The sequence below is a fragment of the Mustela lutreola genome, chromosome 10 (assembly GCF_030435805.1).
Source record: "Mustela lutreola isolate mMusLut2 chromosome 10, mMusLut2.pri, whole genome shotgun sequence".
Classification (NCBI taxonomy): Eukaryota; Metazoa; Chordata; class Mammalia; order Carnivora; family Mustelidae; genus Mustela; species Mustela lutreola.
The window spans coordinates 70,716,670-70,737,716 of NC_081299.1; the positions used below are offsets into that span (position 1 = coordinate 70,716,670).

The 21,047-nt window shown below is 31.9% G+C and overlaps 1 protein-coding gene across 8 annotated transcripts in view; it reads left to right on the top strand.

Annotated features, from left to right (window-relative positions):
- Positions 1–21,047, top strand: part of PRKACB (protein kinase cAMP-activated catalytic subunit beta) — a 132,425-nt gene that overhangs the window by 81,230 nt on the left and 30,148 nt on the right. For 2 of the 8 annotated variants that reach the window (XM_059134986.1, XM_059134983.1), the window contains exons 2-3: positions 16,297–16,358; positions 18,507–18,635. In XM_059134986.1, the coding sequence (XP_058990969.1) occupies positions 16,297–16,358; positions 18,507–18,635 (191 nt within the window). Of the gene's footprint in view, positions 1–2,234; positions 2,359–2,636; positions 2,954–10,823; positions 10,848–12,178; positions 12,203–16,296; positions 16,359–18,506; positions 18,636–21,047 lie in introns of those variants that run through there. The other 6 variants (XM_059134984.1, XM_059134985.1, XM_059134987.1 and 3 more) reach the window with 6 other exon arrangements.

The following is a 21,047-nucleotide window of genomic DNA, read 5'->3' on the forward strand; positions in this document are numbered from 1 at the left end:
TAACTTCCCTGTTTCTGGTAATTCTATTTTTTTCCCTTGTACATGATTAGTCATTTTTCTCTTGCTGCTTTTAAGATATTCTCTTTGACTTTGTCTTTCAAAAACTTGAGTATGATATGTCTGGGTATAGATCTCTTTGTGTTTATTCTAGTTGATATTGTTTGAACTTCTGTATCTGTGGGGTATTGTTTACCATCCAGTTGGATTTTCAACCAGTATTTCTTCAAATATTTTTTCTTTGCCCTTTGTCTTTCACCTCTCTTTCTAAGATTCCTATACATGTATGCTGCTACCCTTGATATCCCACAGATTTGTGAGATTCTGTTCATTTTTTCCCTATCTTTTGTTCTCTGTATTTTTCAGTTTGGATATTTGTATTGATCTATCTTCACCTTCACTGATGCAGTGTTTGGCCTCAGAACTTCTGTTGGGTCTATGTAGTCAGTTTATAAATTTTGGTTACTGTACTTTTGAAGTCTATAATTTTTTTCTGAAGATTTTATTTATTTGACAGAGTGAGAAATCACAAGTAGGCAGAGAGCCCGATGTGAGGCTCAATCCCAGGACCCTGAGATCATGACCTGAGCCAACGGCAGAGGCTTAACCCACTGAGCTCCCCAGGTGCCCCTGAAGTCTGTAATATTTATATTATAAATTATTACTCTTTCTGTATTGAAACATTATTATTATATTGCCATTACATTTTCCTTTAATTCTTTAAACATTTCCTTTTATTCATTGATGTATTTATAATAGCTGTTTTAAAGTCTTTTGTCTGCTAAATCCTATATCTTAGCCTATTCAGAGAAATTTTCTATTGACTGCCTTTCCTCTTCATTATGGATTATATAATATTTTTGTTAAAAAAATTGGTTTTTTTTAAATGATAATTTTGTGGCAGTTCTAGATTCTGATTTTTTTTTCTTCCCTGTTTCTTTTTATTTATTTTTAATAATTTTTTGGCCTTAATGTATGGTCTGTCCCCTATGATGTCTGGTTTCTCTACTAGGGTTTACCCTGTGTCTATGTACTTAGTTGTTGTTCAGTGACTGATCAGAGGTTGTGCTCAAACACTTTGAGCAAGTCTGTGCTGATGGAGCTGTTTGTGTGTTGAAAGGGACATTAGGTGCTCAGGCAGTTTTCATGTCTGTACCAATTTTAACTTTCTGCAGGGCCCTCTTGGGTCTCCCCTATGGGAATAGCTTCCTAGTTAGCCAGGGATATGTGAGGAGCTTATTTAGGTCCTCTTTGACTCTTTCATTTCCATTTTCCATGTTAAATTTCTTGCTAGACCACCAGTCTGCTGCTCACCCCTATGAAAGGCCACAACTAGAGTAGCAAAGCTGGATACTTTCCCTATTCATTTCCTACGGTTTGCTGTTTTTATTGACAACATCATGTGTGGGATGATTTTTTTTTTCTTGTCTCCTCTGTATATCACGTCAGCCCTTTCTGGCAGCAAAGCTGCTAGTTGTCATGGCCAGCCTTACCTGATAGAAATACTGCACTGACTGAGCTGTTGAAGGAACAGGAACAGCACTAAGCAAGACCACCACAGACTTCCACTGTTCTTATACAAAGTTTAGCAGTTTTTCATGAATACATGCTTCTCGATTTGTTGTTTGTGATTGCTAGATTTCCAGAACCACAAGGTGGTTGTTTTTGACAACTTTGTTCAGCTTCATATTTGTTTCTTAGAGAAAAGATTTGCTGACTTACTCATTCCTCCATCACCAGAAGTCCTATCTCACCTGGCAGCTTTCAAAATGGCAAGTTCACTTGCTGAAGTTTCAAACTTAATAAGCTACTATTCTATATATCCTTTGTACCATTTTGTTACAAAATTTAGGTCTCTAAGAATCAGAATAGTCTGTTCCCCATATTATCCAGTCTACCCACCTTGCTATACAACTGTCATCATCATCTTCTTTGATGTAAGGAATTTTACATTTCAACAGTAATCTTCAGTAACTTTTTGTATATTATTCTCTTTTGAAAACCACTAAGTGGCATCTGAGACTGTTTGTAATGCTGAATTTAATGGAAGTTTATAAATAAATTATTTTATGATTCTGCTTTATAAACGAAGGAACATATAGGGTTGTTTTTGTTTCTTCTGTAATACATAATGTTTAAATGGTTAAAATTTGTGCTGCAGTATAGCTTTCTGGCTCATGAAAAATGAAAGCTATCAGCGATCTGGGCAATAAGATTCATCGCCAATAGTCACTAGCAACAGCACACAGCATTTTAATATCAGTGAGGTCCACAGCTAGCAGTAAGAGCTGGTGTAATTGAAAGACGTTTAGGTGCAATCATTCTGCTGTTTGTTCCTTGCCAGGTTCAACATGGGATTGTGTGAGTATTTGAAGAAAACAGCATTTTTTTTTTATATCTTTGAAAGATGTAAAAAGGGTAGATAAGTGCTTGAATTTAAGAAACGTGATGATTTTTAAATTATGTGGCTCTAAAATAAAAAGATATTTTATTTGTCTTGCTTGATTAAAGCTTTAGAAAAGCTACTCCTTGGTTACAAGTGAACCGATAATTCTGGTCTAATGTTGCCGTGGTAACAACTCATGCTGATATAATTGAGAACATCTTATACATCCTGGTTTGAACATTTTCTCCCTGCCATTTTGAGTTGTTCTAGTGGTATATGAAGGAGACTACGATAACCAGCTTGAAAGAAATTAAATCTCGTTATACACATCTTTGGCATTAATCTGTTGTTTACTAGTGATATCTCATGCTGGGCAGTTATGCTTTGGTTCTAGGGGCTTTTCTTTTTTAAACAAAAGAAAGCTATTTTCATTTTCTGTGTGCTGCATGTTCCAGTGTATGTGTTTACACCATCGGTTCGTCTACCTCTAGAGATTAGCATAACTCCCTTTGCTGTTGGATTGTTGTTTTGAGCAATATGTTTTGGAAAGGTTGATTTTCATCATGAGTGGTAAGTATGCTCTCTGAGCCTCTGCAGCTATATGTTTTAAAAATATTTAAATATAAGAGGAAAAAATATTTTCTAAAGGGGAAATTGTAAAGCCAGAGCTATAGTGAATTACGTTTTCTGTTGATGCTTTTGCATTTTGGAATTATAGTAATTTGCTTTTAAAATCTATTGAGAACTGTGGACAAGTAAAACCACTGCTAATAGTCAATACCAATAATCAGTCTCTAATTTTCTTTATGGTTTGATTTATTGTATTCATCAAATACTGTTGTTATTGTGTTACAAATGAGTGAGTATTTTAAAGACCCACCATGATAAGAGAGAAATTTCTTTATAGTATATGATCCTGAAGATAATTAAACTTTCCATTTATTGGTTTATCATTCTAATATTAATTTTTGTTAGCTTATTTTTGTTATTTTTCAAATATTAATCTTTTAAAAAATACTAATCTTAAATAAGATGCTGCTAGAATTTTGTTGATTTATTGGTTGCTTTTAACTACAGTTCTTGAGAAATAAAGATTTGATGATGAAATAAATATGTGCATTTTGGTTTTGGAGGCTTTGTTAAAATTTTTCAGAGATACTGTTGTAAGGGGAAATAATTTGTTAGAATAAGTACTTTTGTGATCATTAGTTTCCTTTTTTTGTTTTTATATTGACTTTTTTTTTTGAAACATGTCCAAAAATGTTCTTTGAGAAAGCATCCTACAGTATATACTGCAGTTTATCATAGGATAAAAGCTGTTCACTTTAAGCCAAACCTGCAGCTAAAAATAGATATCCTGTTGTTAGAGTGAGAAATATTTGCTTAGAGCATAATTCATTTGCATCTTTTTGTTTAACTAAAAAAGAGGATGTTTATAAGTTAACCTTTGAATCGGATACATTTTTAGGAGAACTGTTATTTTTTTTTAATAATATGTAACAATCTATAATTTACACTTAAAGGATTTGGAATTGGAATTCAGAACCTATATAATGATGGAATTCAAAATAAATGTGCCTTTTCTTCCATAATTGGAGATCACCTCATTACTGCCAATAATTTTTTTTTTAATCCTGCTGCCATATACCATAAGTCTCTACAGCACTGTTAGGTATTTGTTTATAAAATGATACTAGACATTAAAGGACATTTTCACTTGCAAGATATTAAGAATTGTTATTGTTATTTTTCTGCTAATAGATAGATCTTTCTGATCTAGTTTTTGAAATTTGGACTAATATTACAAAATCAGCATGTTAACATTCCTTAGGATTTCTGTGGATATCAAAATTGAATATACCTGGTTATCATACTTAAAATATTAGATTTCTTTGGCTCTAGCCAGTAAGTGTTTTTTTCTTTGAAAGTTTGGTTTAAAACAGAATTTTTAGGTAACCACTGTAGTATTCTAGAGGTTTTACAGTTGGATGTATTGATTTTAGCTGAAGAAAATTTTTGCTTCTTTTCTGTTGCTTAATTTCTCTTTGAAGAATGTATGGATTATTCAGATAATGTTTGATATACTTGAACATATTGTCTTGTCCTTATAGCCCTTTCTACCACAGGAATCTTACTAATCACAATTAGACATTCTGACTTTTTCAGTATTGTCCAATTTCAACTAATTTTACTCCTATCAGAGTGTTTACAAGCCTTAACCATTTCAAAATGTGGGAAATCACAAATGAAGTGTGATTTTACTTATAAAAATAAACAAATGCTAGTCCTTTTTATCTGAGTTTATAGCTATACATGTGGTATTTATATGCATGTGGTATTTTTCTAGTTAAAAAGCTACTCTTTTTCTCCTTCCTGCCTATTAAGTGTTAGGTTTCTCTGAGAATCTATCTTTGGCCCTCTCTTTTTTTTTTTTTTTAAAGATTTATTTATTTATTTGACAGAGATTACAAGTAGGCAGAGAGGCAGGCAGAGAGAGAGAGAGGAGGAAGCAGGCTCCCTGCTGAGCAGAGAGCCCGATGCGGGACTCGATCCCAGGACCCTGAGATCATGACCTGAGCCGAAGGCAGCGGCTTAACCCACTGAGCCACCCAGGCGCCCTCTTTGGCCCTCTCTTAATGCTATATTTTCTCCAAATGATCTCATCCATGCCCATATCTTCAGTTGTTACCTGAAGATTCAGCTCAAATGTAAATTTCCTCTTTCCATCCCAAATCTACTCCTTTTTCATCGATTTCTATTTTTGTTAATGAGCCCAGTGCCCATGTAGGAATTTAAAACAGAAACCTTATAGTGATTCCTAACTTGTTTTTAACCCCACCCCTTAGGCATTAATTTTTATTGATTCTGTATCAGAAATGCCTCAGAAATCACTCAATATTCTCTAGTCACACTAATACTGGGAATGCTTAAGATTAGGCATTCTATATATTCTCAGTCCTGTTCTAGTAATTGCTTCACCAGCCTCACAGCTTCCAGTTTTATATCCTTCCAGATCATTCATTTAACATGCTGCCATTTTTTAAATGCCAGTATGCCCATTTTGTGACCCAACATGAAAACTTTCAGTTATTCCTTATTGTCTCTAAGATAAAGGTTAAATTCCTTAAAGTAAAGTATGTCAGATCAATCATCTACCTTTCTGGCTTTATTTATCTGCATCTCTCATAAAATTCTGAACTGGCCATACTATACTACATATTATTCCTTGCTACCTTTTCGTATTTATATCTTCTGTCATAAAAATTATGAAAACCAGTTAGCTTTTCAGTGCCTTAATCATAGACTCTACAGAGTTAGGTGATTCCCCTGTACTCCCAAAACAGACTTATAAATTATACCAATTGTTTAAATTATACTGAAATTATATACTGGCATTTCAGTTTTCAGTCTCCAAACTTTGAACTCCTTAAGTCAAGGGTATCATTTCTAGTAGCTATACCAGTGCACCAAATGTGGTAATGAACTCATAAATTCTTAAAGAATAAATGAATGACAAAATTACCTATATTTGAGTACTTTTCTTACAGTTTCAATGAAAAATATCAGACCTGTGTTTTAGTTTTTGATTCATATGCTTATCAGAACAAAACTAGCACCCTTATTTCAGAATTCCAGAAGAGAATTCTTATTGGCCTAGCTGCAGTGAAGGGCAAACTTCTGAAGAAGCAGCTTAACCTGCTGTGAATGACAGGAAAGTTATAGAGCTGAGCACAAGCATTTACTTAAGCTTCCCTTCCTAGGTCTGTATTTTCTAGATTAAAAATGTAAGAACACAAAACTGGAAAATCAGTTTATCAGTTCTCAGTTTTAGAATTAAGAAACTGTACTTGGCCAAAAATATACAGTATCAGATTGAAGATCATACACCAAAGTCTAACAGTTTTACTTTGAGTAGCTTGCCTTTATGGAAAATTAATAAACAATAGTTCTACCCTCACTAACTTGGAGGGATGGATGAAGCTTATAAGAAAGGCTTTGGGGGAGATGAGTAGAAGATCCAACACTGGTGATTACTTTCATTTTAAAACAGTTATGGGACACCCAAGAATTGTTAAGCTATTCCAAGTTTAAAAGGTGGCTTTTTTACTTCCATATATAACAGGGCTCTTCCTTGATGTGGTGGGTATCACCACCAGCAAGAAACCCTGTGGTACTGCCTCCATTCCCATTTCTGAAAGTTCCTGAATTTTTTAAGTGATAATATAAATATGTACCAACTAAAAGATTTGAGAAACTGATTCTAACACAGCAAAATAGGAAGTGAGATGATCCACCTTATTTGAGGGCATTTGTAAAGTTTTGAAAGTCTTCTCATTGTTCATTGTTTATAAATGGATAAAAAAGAAAAGCAACAACATGGAGCCCATGAATGAGATTATGCATCATTAAAGGATAAATCACAGAATTTGAGAGGAAAAGAATGAACTTATATTTAGAATATGTTGGGGAGAGTTTAAAAATAAGAAATTATAAATAGTATCTGTGTTGAATTCTTAAAAATTCCAAGTGAACATGAATCTGTGTTCACTTGAAAGATAAGATTAAAAAAATTTTTTTTTTAAACCAAGAGAGTAGGATGAGAAGAGAGCTGTCTGACAGGCAGGAATAGAAAAGACATTATGATAAGGGATTGATATAAGAAAATGAACCTGGCATTTGCAGAACATAAAGCTGCATTAGAAGCAATAAAGAACAAAATAATCACTGCAGGAAAGTACATTAATGATATGGAGAACTAGCTTGATAAAACCTACCAGGATCTAGGGGGAATGGACAGGCTAGAAATTATGAGGTAAAAATTATGTTAGAGTAGCAAACGCTACAAATTGAATAAATCGCATTCCTTCAGAACAGATAATGACCAATAAAATAGGAACAATAATAAAAAAATATGATTCAGGGAAACTTCTTAAGTGAAAAAAACCCTGAATCTATAGATTCAATGAGCTCATTGTGTTTTGACAAAGATTAATACAAATACCAATACCTAAATATATCTTGATAGAAGTTTTTAATTTCAAAGATAAAGAATTATACAAAAATCAAGCTATCTCTGCATCTTACAACTTAACATAAAGCTTGTCTTATAAAGAAAAAAAAAAATCCAAACATTTTAGATTAGATAATTTTAAAAGCTTTCTGGAGCAAAAATTAATGATGATACAACAACATCTAGAAATGCTAAATAAAATATAACAAGCATCCCTTTAAGTGAATACCTGAACTTACAAGAATATAATAGAAATCCTCAGTGTACAAAAAGTGAACTGGTAAATGGAAACCATAGTTGTAAGGGGGAGCATTTTTTGACTACCCTGAGGAGATTTTCTATCTTGGCTAACCAGAGGGCTTTCATTTTAAATGGCCTCACAGAGACAGAAGAACTTATTTGACCCATGCATCTTCCAATTTCCTAGACTCTACATAAAGCCAAGATCCTCAAAGGATTATAACCTCAGTGAAAGCACAGATTAGAAAATAAAGCCTCTCCACTGACACAAGGAGAAAATAAGGAAGTTTGTATTTCTCGGCTTAGATTCCTGGGACATGGGAGGAGTAGGTGTGCTTGTATGTGGGATTCCTCTCCTGAGAGTTTGTAATCAACTGCTTCTCTAGTAAATTTCATTTTTTTAATCTGTATTAATTATGTAGTCTAAGAATCACCAATAAAATAAAATACATTATTGTAACAGTCCCAGGCTAGTAACATCTACTGGATGCTAGGCAGAAGCTCATACAAACTGTATCCTCAAGTCGAGCCCTGCAGGTTTCTCACAGGTAAAGCTCAACTGAACTTTAAATTCACAATCCAAAATCCAAATAGATACACACACACTCTACTACAAACAATATTCAGCAGATACAACAGGATTACATGCTTCCAAGAATGTCAGAGAGTAGAATTGTCACAAGCTACCATTTAAAATTAATAATCGCATAAAAAAGAAATACAAGAGAAAAAAACTACGCATCTCTAACAGAATCTCAAAACATAGAAAACAAAGTTGACCCATTTAGAAAGAAAAATTGTAAGTTTGGATGTTTATAGAGAATGCTCACCCAGTAATTGGAGGATATACAGAAATATATAGAACACTTAGAAAACTGATTATACAACTAAACATGTTCAAAATATTTTAAAGAATTGATATATGGGCCATGATATCTAACCACAAAGCAATTACGTTTAATCAGTAAAAAGGACTTGTTAAACAGATTAACAAACACACAAATATTACATTAAGGGATTTAAAAATTCAGATAACTCACAGGTCAAGAATAAACTCAATATAAAATTGAAATTGAGCTATCTATGAAAATTGTGCAGCTAAAGTGGATTTAGAAACAAAGTTTTAAATGCTTATATCTGGAAAGGAGACATTAATGATGTAAGTATTTAAATAAATAAAGAAGGCACAGCATGGTTAATCAAAAAACAAACAAACTAACGAAGACATGAGCAAAACTCAATAAAATAGAAAATTAAAATCCATCAGAACCAAAGGTTAGTTCATAAGAAAGAGTTTTAAAAGAGTTGATGAGAACTATAGCTATTTAAGTTTTAATCATAATTAAGATCTTTATTCAAAACTTAACAAAATTAGGACTGGGCAGTTTTAAGATCAAGTTCTAGGATGAATTCAAAGAACAAAAATTTCAGTCTTGTACAAAATCTTTCAAAGAATTAAAAAAGAGGAGAAACTTTTAAATTTATTTATTGAGTCAAGTATAGCTTTACAAGTAAATTATGGGAAAAGAAAATTAATTAGAAACATTTTCTCTGAAGTTAGGAACAGGAAAAGGATGCTCATTGTCTGTTTCTGTAAAGTATTGAAATGTTAGTCATAACCTGCACAATAAGACAATTAAAAAATGGAGGAAACAAAATTGTCATTATTCATAGATGATAGGTGATTCTCTGCATAGAGAATTCAAGAGAATCTACCAATGCTATTTTAGAATTAATGAGAGATACAGTAAGATCAGTATATAAACATCAACCATACATCAGCAAGAAACAAATGGTATTCTTTTAAAAATTCTCCCTTTTACAATAGTAACCCAAGTCCTAAAGAACCTAGGACTATATCTAATAAAAATATAATAAGACTTGTAAGGAAAAAAATTATAAAATTTTACTGAGAGATATTTACCTTATCTTTAACAATAAGATATGATTTCATACCCATTATGTTAGTAACACATTTTATTAAGGATATGGATCATCAAAGATATGGTGGCAAACTAAACTGGCACAACATTTATTGAGGCAGTTCTTACTATCTAGTAAAGTTGAAAATGTGCATACCCCATCATCTAGGGACCCACTCCTAGCTCTATATTGTCTAGTAGCAAGACAGAATATTTTAATTTAGAACTGAGTGGAAAATCTTTAACATATGATTGTGATGACATAATATTTCTCTAAGGAAAGTCTCAGTGAACAATTAAGAAAGTCAAGTACATTTCAAAGAGTACTTCAAAGATTGCTTGGGTTATTTATGGCTGTAAATTTAAAGTTTTTATTACAAAATCCTACAAGAAACATCTCCAATCAAACATGTCTTGGATGGCCTAGAAAATCCACAACATCCCTAAAACAAGTGCACGTTGGGAGAGAAAGCATGTAAATATTAGTTGTGAATGATTACACCATGTGGATTCATGGTGTATCCATTTCTCCATGTAGATACTAGTTAAATAATGTTTCTATAATTTGATCATTTAAATGTATATGTTTCACAAAAATATTTTATTTGTTAACAGTTTAGTGAAAGCTAGTCAATTATACTGTTCACTTGTAACCAAGACTTGATAATTAACCAATTTTAAAAAATGAGAAAGAATAGTAAAATAGATATTACAATAGGAAATATACTTTTCATTGCCTATTAAATTTCTAAATACCCATTCATGTGTGACTTTATGCATGTCTACATGATATCTTAGTAAACAAAAGGAGGCATGGTTCCAACCACTGAAGTGCACAAATACAATTGTAGTAATTAAAATTGTTTTTTTTATATTCCCTATCACTTTTAAAATTACAGTGAACTTGCTCTGAGTGAACATGCTTGAAAATGGTGAGGCAAATTAAGTATCCCTTCAGTAAAGTGAACACAACTGGTCTTTACATTTAAGGGATAGAATATATTTCATTAAGAAATTTCCAGAATAGGGCTTGGTTGGTTCTATATATATATATATATATATTCATATACATATTCTCTGGATATATATCCTGAGAATATGTTGTAATCCTCAGATAAAACACTTCTGAATATGTATGCCAAGTATTTCTGATTCTTTTCCTATGTGTAAATATACTAGTGAACATATACAAATGGGTTACTTCTTGTGGGTGTGTTATTTTATGTGTTATTTAATCTGTTTAACTTATTTGTTCTTTTTGACCAAGCTCGCAAATCATCAGAAGCATCTGGTAGGAAACTATTTTTTACAGAATAATTCTGTTGCTTTGTTGCTATAAACTGGATTTTTATTAGGTATCTTATTTTTATTAGGTATCTTATTAGGCAATTAGAATGTTTTATATTTAGTTTACTGAAAATATTTGCAGTACAGTGTATGTGTTTGGGGGTTATTCTTAGAAATAACAATTGAAGAACTCTAAAGAGGTGGGTGTTTGAAATAGGGGTGACAGAAGACAGACTATTACACTCAACTAGATTTACACTTTCCAGAGGTTTTGGAAAGGATTGTACTGTTCTGTTATTTGTTGATAGAACTTGGTATTTTCATAGGTAATTAACCTCAGTTTCCATCCTATTCTTCATTTGCTGATATACACAAAATAACTTTTAAATAGACTAATGCTTTCATTAAGGTAAAGGAGAAAGATAAAAATAATTTAATTGCAGAGAGATCAGGGAGCCCACAAATTACAATCTCTTCAATAAGAAAAAATTTTAAACTATTACTACAAAACATATTAAGAAACATACCATTATTTATAATACCTTTCTCTTTTCCTAATGGGAAATATTAGAAGAATAGCCCTCTTCCTTATTCCCTACATAGACAGCCATCAAAGTTTAAACCCCCAGGCCTCAAACCCTAACCATTAAATGCTCCTTACTCCATCTGGCCCCCTCTTCCTTAGCAAATGATCTTGCTTCCCGTTTCCCAGAAGAAATGAGTCTAGCAGGTGTGAATAACTTAGTTTACTTCCACTCCTTCCTACACATTGAAAAGCATCACTACAGCAAATAGTTACTCTCATGATTGGGCACCTTCACACCTATACACTTCTAGCTCAGTTTCTGGCACCACTAAACAGTACGCAATAAATGTTGTTGAGAGATTGTTAAATGAGCAGCAAGGAGGTAAATACCTGAAAGACACTAATGTCTTTCAAAAGGGAGTTACAAAGTGTTATAATTAATAGTGTTGTTCCTCCAGTGAAGTTCTGAATAAATAATAGAAGTCCAATGATGGCATTGCAATAGTTACAGGATGTGTGTTTCAGTATACACTACTTAACATTATTAGTACTTTTGCTACAAGTTTGTTAGTTGTTTTAAGGAGAATTAGAATGGTATTGATTTTGACACTAAATAAAAATTACTGTTTTTATTGCTTTACCATTTCATTTTAAAAAGCCCTCTTTGAATATGTCAAAAAATTGAGTTTCCATAATAATGTTTTATTTCAGTATATAATATTCTAAGAAAATGTGTGTAGGTGACATCATGCTAATATGTTGATTTTGTGAGTGTTATTTAATCACTGTTTATTTTTTTTGGATACAAGCTTGCTCCTCTTCAGAAATATCTGGTAGGCAACTACTTTTTAATAAAACAAATGTTACCTTTAAACTTTTTATCTGGTTGTTTGCAAGTTGTTATGCTCCTCATAAGTTACATTTTTGTAAAATATATAGAGTTAATAAAACAAATATAACACTGTGAAGTAGTGGGAGTTGTACAGGGTAGCAGAAGACAGATTAATACACACCACTTAAATTAGATAACCCAGGTTAATGGATGGTTTTTTAAAGAAAAAGTACTGTTGTAACTTTGGAACAAAACAGCTAATATTTTAATTGGGTATTTACCTTAGAAAGTTTATAGTCTGATTTGTTCTATTTTCTGATTGTTTCCCTTTATTTTTTCTGACATATATTAACTAAAAGTTTAGTAAAGTTGTGTTTTTACTGTAAAAGATGTGTTAATATGGGAAATGACATTTATCTCATTACAAAGAAACTGAAGAACGTAACATCAGAGTAGTTGTAATCAGTATAGTAATGAATTTCTAAATTCTTACAAACCGTCAACAACAACCTCTTTTTAGCTTTGCATAGTGGCATAGTATAATAACATGCTCTTTTTATAATAAGCAGTAATGTAAGTATATTTAACATAGAATCCAAAAGTACCTAATAAATGCGTTTATAGTGAAACATTCTTACTCATTGTAGGATTATCTGCATAACATGGAGTAAAGATATGCCATACTTGACTTTTTAATGAATTTTCCTAATGTTTAAAATGAACTTTGTAATCAATTTTTAAGCTGTGTTCTGTGTATAAATATATTCAAAAATATTTTGAAGGTGAAAAGAATTAAATTTTTTATGTACTTGTGGAAACACAGAAAATTGTCATTTTGTTTCTTCTTTATCTCATGAGTTTGGGTAAACATTCAGTCCCCTTTGTAGGAATCCCTTTGGTATGCTCATGTCTTCTGAATGCAGTGTGAGATCCTTAAATGATACAGATGGAAAAGAAAATAAGTTTACTTGGAAAAAATATATAATTGAAATGTATACTTCTAGGAAGAAATTGATTTAATTTTTGGTAGTCCTTTTCATTTCTTGTAGTACATTATTGACCAGTACAGAACAAAATATATTTGCAGAAAAATTCTTCATTGAGATCTTTTCCTAAAGAAAGTTACTAATCACCATTAGGTACTTAGTTACCCATAATCATGTAGCTAAGAAGTATTAGAGCCAATATTCTAGTTCAGATATCCCAACCTCCCAAACTTGTGGCTGTTTCAGGACATCACAGTGGTTTAAATGGTTAAATATAGATATTGCATACCTGTTAGAATATAACAAGAGCAAAAAAATTTGAGAATTTCAATTATATGCTTTAGAGGGAACTCTGAATTGAATGTGCTGCAGTATTTGAATTTGGCTAACTCTCCTACCGCTTATTTTATTAATTAGCTGCCAATACCTTATGTCAGTGGATATAAAATTTTTAAACAACTAGAGAAAAACATTTAGAAAGTGAAATTCAACATTGTCTAAAAATAGTAAAACCAAACCAAATACATATGGTTCTAGATTGCTTATTGTTCGTTATTCATAACCAGCATATTGTGAAATATTTTATTTCTGGTGTTTATATTTGTAAGATGTATATTTAGGTTAACTTACATTTTTACAGAGTTAACTGTGTTCATCTTTGTATCTAAACAGTGCACATATAAACTAGAGATTTTATGTTTGTATATATACTTATATGACAAAAAATGTTGTAGGAATAGAGTTTGCTTCATGGAACTATTTAATGACATTATAATTAATACTTAACCTTACTTTATAAAAGCAAATCTCTTAATTTGTTGAAATAATTCACAAAATTTAGTAGCTTTGATTCCTATCCATTTCTGATAATTTTTATGTAAGACCTTTTTGAGAATTGTTACTTTCTGTAATGTAACTTAGCAGTGAACTTGGAATATTGATGAGTACAGAGAATTTCCTGAATATCCTACTAGTAAATGAAATTAAGTAGTATCTTAAATTTTTCCTCTAGCTCATACACCAAGCAGGGAGAAGAAAATTTTCTTTCAGTGTACCATCTTTGGCAAATACTGCCAGTCCTTCCTTTGACCAGTTACTTTTTTCTTAACTCCAGATCCACTTAGCAGGAAGTGACAGGAGATGCTGAAATAGGATGTTAGGAATATTTTTTTTTTCCTTTCCCTGATTCCTTTCCTTGTCTCCAAATTATCTACACTCGTGCAAGCATCTGGAGAGTTTATACCACAACTTGATGTGCAAGTTCTATAAATAGAAGATAACCAAAAATATTTTTCAAAAGAAATCAGTTGTATATTTTGAGAATCACAAGTTGTTGTTTCTTAAAAGCCACAGTAGCATTCAGCAGGAAATTTTGTTTTTAATTTATTTTAGCTGTCATCTCTAAGTCAGGGCCATTGCAAATATGTCAGCACCATGAGAAGAATAAATAAAATATACTCTTGTAAAACCACTCATCCCCAGTTGTAACTAATACATTAACTTTTAGGAGTAGGGTAACTTGAACCATCCTAAACTCAAAATGTAAGACTTTTCCACCCCCAAATCCACCCCCAGGAGGAATTAGATCATATTTGCATAATTAGGTGCAGTTATTTGATTCACTGTTTTGGTGGTTGAGATTTTCATACAAAGGAAAGATTCTAATTTTAAAAATTGTTTTTCTCAAATTTTCTAAAATAGGTATTTTGAGAGTATTTTACAGCAAAATACAAGTGACAGTTTATATGAAGTAGTAAAATAATGTCTTCAGAAATGAACACTCTTAGTGTTACTTTAAAAACTAATGTCTGCTCCTGGTGCTTATCATCACCATTTTGAAATCTCAAAACATTTGGAATGCCAACAGCCTTTTTTGGTTAGCAACAGTGTTTTGGCAAAGGTAATTTACACAGGTAAAAGAGGAAATAATAATGTATATCTTGAAATGCCTCACTTAAATACCACTACATCATTAGATGATCTTATCAAAGAATTTGTGACCCCTCATTTCCACTACTAGTTTGGTCTTTTCTTCATCATCACCATCACTCTTAGTATTTCTAAAATAAGTTCCACTCTAAGTTCATTTTGCCTAACTTTTTACTATTTCAGCATTATTTAAATTCTGTTGTCTTCTTTATTTATAGATTTAGATATCAGAGAAATATCAGGAACTTCCAAACAAAAAGAAATACTGAAATAAATACTTCTTGAATTGCCAGGTTTTGCTCTCATACTTGACTATAGGAACAAGTATACATTTTGTTAATGCTGTCTTATCTCTGGAATCTTTTTCCTATTTCTTTTTAAACTCCTGAAGTCATTCTGTAGACAGAAGTCATTATGGAAACTTTGTGGAGAGAAAATGAAAAAGAGGAAACCTTTTAAATGATTTGTTATTTAACAGATCTTAAAACTTCAAACCATAGTTTCATAATGTAGCTGTTACTGATCACAGATAAACATCTGGTTTTGAATGCTTTACTTTAGTGTACATTTTAATTTTGCTTCAAATTTAGAATATGAGATTTTTTAAAGCTGTTTGGGTATTTTGTTTTTGGTGTTTCTTTTTTGTTTTTAAGTCTTTGTGGGTATCCTTTATGTGTAGCCTGTATTTTTTCTTTTCTCTCTAACATCAGTAGAGAAAACACAAATCTAGTAACATAAATCCTTATACCTGAAAACAGCCTTTTATTGAAGTCAGTTATATTTGAAATTCCACAAATCAGCAAGTTCACATTCTCCAGATGTCTTCAGTTCTTATAGTTAACAGCTTTGTTAATACCACTGCTGGCTTATTAATAATGAATATTTTCTCCTAGATTGATTTCTGACTGTTTTACATTACTTTCAGATATGTTTTCAGGAATGGCATTTTTATTATTAGATTTGAAATTATGAAAGTGATCTCCATATAGAATAATATTAGACCTTAGAAATTTAAGAAAATATTTGCTTCTTGTTTAGAGGAAGTAAGTAGTCCTCTAGTTTATCATGGTTATGAATATACATTTCATGGTAACAATTGTTGACATAAGTCTGTGTTTTTAAAATATATTCTTACAAGACAAAATTTGTTTCTGTTTGTTTGTTTTAATTATATTTTCAGTGAAAGAGTTTCTAGCCAAAGCCAAAGAAGACTTTCTTAAAAAATGGGAAAATCCTGCTCCGGTAAGGAATATCTAAAATTTTCTACTATTTAAAAGTCCTGTTATATAAAAATCATGATTCTTGCCCAGGTAATTTACTATTTAAGAAATTGTAAAATAGCATTAAACATTCAAGTTGCATTTTAAAAAATAAGCTTAACATAGGAATTTTACCATAATATTATAACATTATGTTTTGATTTCCTAACTAATAATTTTATCTAGACCTAAATTGGAGAAGAACCTAATTTCCATTACAATATATGATTACATAAATTTTGATACTAATTATAAGTTGCTACAAACTCTCGATATTTTTTAATGTATAGTAATTTTGATTTGTGCCTTTGATACTATTGTGCAGTTTCAAATTCTTAATCACAAATACTTAGTTATTGGCAACATACCAAGTACACAGGGATCCTTTTTCATAAACATTGGATGGGGTAAATTCTACATAATTTAAGTACTTTAAATTGTAAGTGAGACCTAAAAACTGAGTATTAAAAAGAACCATTTATGTTTGTCAAAAAATCTATTTTTAAAGTTAAAAATAATTAATGAACTTTAATACCAAATTCAATTTTGAACATCAATTTTCCTACCACAAACATTTTTATTTCAAGTATCTTTTTCACTAAAAATATTTAATTCTAAATATTTTTTGAAGATGCCATTATATCACCATTTTTTATAAAGATATTAAGATTAAAAGCACGAACTGTACTTTAAAACATAGTTACTCTAGCAGTCGTGAGAAGTTAGACATTATCTAACATCAAACACTGAGGAAGGTGAGGAGGATGGCACATTTGAATGAAAAGCAGTAACTAACAAAAAGAGATGTTCTGTTTGTTGTCTATTACCTCAATCTGCTCCCATTATTTACTTGGGAACTATATTAAACATTTCAGTTGGTGTTCTTAAGACCAAAAAATTAAGCATTAATCCATAAAATTAAATAATTCAATCAGAATTCTAAGAGCTTTTTCTATCTTGATATAGAATCTCATAGCAATTTAAAATCATTAGAAATTTGAAATTAAATTTCATGAAACAAGTTTTATAACTTAGAGCTGCTTGCTCTCTCTGTAATGATTCAGCAAGAAGCTATGCTATGTCTCCAATGGCAAGCTTTGATTTGTAATAGAGATTAAATCCAATGACAGTGAACTGTAGTAACTCTCCAGATTTCTTACTTCTACAAGAATCACATCGCCTCATATTTTTCTCAAGCTAAATACTATAAAGACTGACACTCACAAATACTTTTTTCCAAGATTTTCATGAAGATCTTTGTAATGAAAACCTATTAAACAAATGGGTCAGCAATTACTACTTGTGGCTATTTAGCACATAATTTCTTCCCACTAATTTTCATTTTGTTGTGGCAGCAACAAATTCAATAGATTGATGCCTCCAATTCTTTGCTTCTATGCTATAGCCAAAGCCAAACAAAGATGTTTGCTTATAATAACAAAGCATCTGTTGAGAGAGAAAAAGAGCCTGATTATTGTTCTGAGACTCTGACTTTCAGTTATCTTTGTGGGAATGAGGAACTCTTCTTCCTTATTATTACTGTTTTAGGTAATACCAGGTTATTATAATATCAGAGAAAGAGCCATTAAGATCTTCATGCTGTTATTTTCCAGTCCTTTAAGCTTTGTATAAAGATAGAAATGAAGTAAGACAGTGCTGTCTTCAGAGGTAACTCTAGTGAAAGGACTCTGGCCCTCAGTTTATTTATTCATTAGAATTATTTGTGAGTACAGTGAGACTATGACTTCCATGATTGTCCATGTCAATATACTGCTGGTCAGTATGGGATTATTAAAATATGGAATTTATTTACTAAAAGTTTAATACTAGGAATTCATATTGGAATTCATTATGCCCTTTAATATTTCAGCTTAGGCTCTTATTTTCTCCCATTATTGTTGTGCTTTGTTTTGCAATATAATTCTCTTTTCAAATATTAATTCATTTCTTCTTATTCAAAGGGAAAAATAGAACCAATAGCCTGGAATCTCAGTAGTCTTTTTGTATTATTTTTAAATGGATAATTTTAAATAATCTCTTCTGACTATATATAACTAAATCTATTATAGCTACCATTGTCTTATGAGAATTTCTAATTTTAAAGTTTATTTTATTTTTCATATATATGTAGAATAATGCTGGGCTGGAGGATTTTGAAAGGAAAAAAACCCTTGGAACGGGTTCATTTGGAAGAGTCATGTTGGTAAAACATAAAGCCACTGAACAGTATTATGCCATGAAGATCTTAGATAAGCAGAAGGTGAGTGTATTTGTCTTTATTTACCTGAAGGATAAACTTCAGTTTTATCAGCTAGATTATTAAACAGATCCAATATAATGACTTTCCGTTGATATCTGCAGATAATTTTATTGTTGCATTTAATTTCATTCTTATTTATTGTGACTCTGATACACAGTTAATAAGTATACGGGAATACATTATTATTTCAATAATGTTATTTGAATAAGTTTGTGTATGTTTACTAACAAAATAATGAATTCACCATGTAAAGAACAGGCATCTCTACTACATTCTGCCTTGTGGAAAATGCAGAGATCAGTTGTACTGGATCTTTAGATTGAGGTAACAGAAACTTGGTGATTTTATTTTATGATTTGTTTTGATTGACAGTGGAAGGCCTTTGTTTGACGTGATTGAGTTTGCTGAGTTTAAAATGTCAGTTAAACCGGAGAAAAAGTTGGAATACTAATACTATAAAAATTATCAAATGATTGTTATATACCTGAAACTAATATAATGTCAGATGTCAATTTTATCTCAATAAAAATATTAAATCGTTTTTGAAAAACCAGGGGGTTTTTTTGTAGTTGTTGTTTTTAAGATTTTTATTTATTTATTTGACAGAGAGAGAGATCACAAGTAGGCAAAGAGGCAGGCAGAGAGAGAGGAAGGAAAGCAGGCTCCCGGCTGAGCAGAGAGCTTGATGCAGGGCTCGATCCCAGGACCTCGGGATCATGACCTGAGCCAAAGGCAGAGGCTTAACCCACTGAGCCACCCAGACGCCCTGAAAAACCAGTTTTTAAGTTTTTATCGCATATTGGTATATCTGATGAATCTGGATGTCTGAATTGTTTACACTTTAATTGTTAGACTTCTGTTTTCCTGGTAATCACATACAAGTAAGGGGATGTGAAAGAAAATGGTAAATCTTGAATATTATCTTACAGTTATTATGTTCCCAAGAATGACATTTTGGCTTACTGGAATATAGAAAAAATATAGAAAAAAAACCAGTACTGAGCTGGATGTGGAGTGAACAGTACTGAGCTAGTAGTCAGGGATACAGATAGTGGCTAGACTGATGCTATCCAATAGAAATAGAATGTGAGCCACTTAAGTAATTTTAAATTTTTTAATAGCCACATTTAAAAAGTAAAAAGAAATAGTTGAAATCAATCTTAATAGATTTTATTTAGCTCAGTGTATCTAAAATATTGTCATTGCAACGTGTAATTAACATAAAAATGGAGACATTTTACTTTCTTCATACTAAGTCTTCAATAGCTAATGTATATATCACACTTACAGTACATCTCCATCTAGGTTAGCCACAATTCAAGTGTTAAATAACCACATGTTAGTGTGGCTATCATGTTGGACAGCACAGCATTCGACTGGTCTGAAGTTCAGTACAAAAAGTGCTTTAAAACAAAAACAAATTTAACCTCCAACATGAAAAAGAATAATGACTTACATCTCTCTAAAATTAAATACACCCATACACACATTTAGTTGTGTATCTTTGTCTTCTACCCTTTTTCATATAACCTTTTTAACCATGCTTCCTGAAAAAATAGTTTAATCATTCTATCCACCAAGTCACTTCCTCTTAAGTCTTTAACCCATGATAATTTAACTGTCTCCTTATTTATCTCCTTCCTCTTGCTATTCCACTAAAATGGCTCTGCAAGGGTCACCAATCCAGTGTACTAAGCAATAAAACCAGTGGGCTCTTTTTACTCATTTTTTTAAACGATTTTTATTTATTTATTTGACAGAGATCACAGGTAGGCAGAGAGGCACGCAGAGAGAGAGGAAGGGAAGCAGGCTCCCTGCTGAACAGAGAGCCCGATTCGGGGCTCCGTCCCAGGACCCTGGGATCATGAGCTGAGCCGAAGGCAGAGGCTTTAACCCACTGAGCCATCCAGGCGCCCTCTTTTTCTCATCTTATATGACATTATAGAACCTATGACTGTGCTAACCACTCCCTTGAAACTGTCTTGTCCCTGGACTTCTGACACCCTTTGTTCTTCTAATTATGCTCACCCCTCTGGGCTCTTCTTTTTTAGAGGCATTTTCCCGTTTTTTTTTTTTTCCTGTCTACTCTTTAAAGATTGCTAATCTCAATCTCTGGACTATCCCCTTTTCTTGTTTTCATGTTTTATACCCTCTCCCTCTGGACTCTGTCCAAACTTCGATTCATCTTTGAGCCCTGTACCCCTAATTTGTACAATCTGAGCACAGAGCTCTTAGAGACTGACTAGTCCTTGCTCTAATTTTCTAGATGAGGTCATTGGGTCTCAGAGAGAGTAAGTGACTTGTACACTTGTACTGGTAACACATAAAATGCTTCAAAATTCTGATTTGAATGAAATATTCTTTATTAAATCTGTCATTAAAGTGTTATTATCTGGATAGGCCCTAATATTT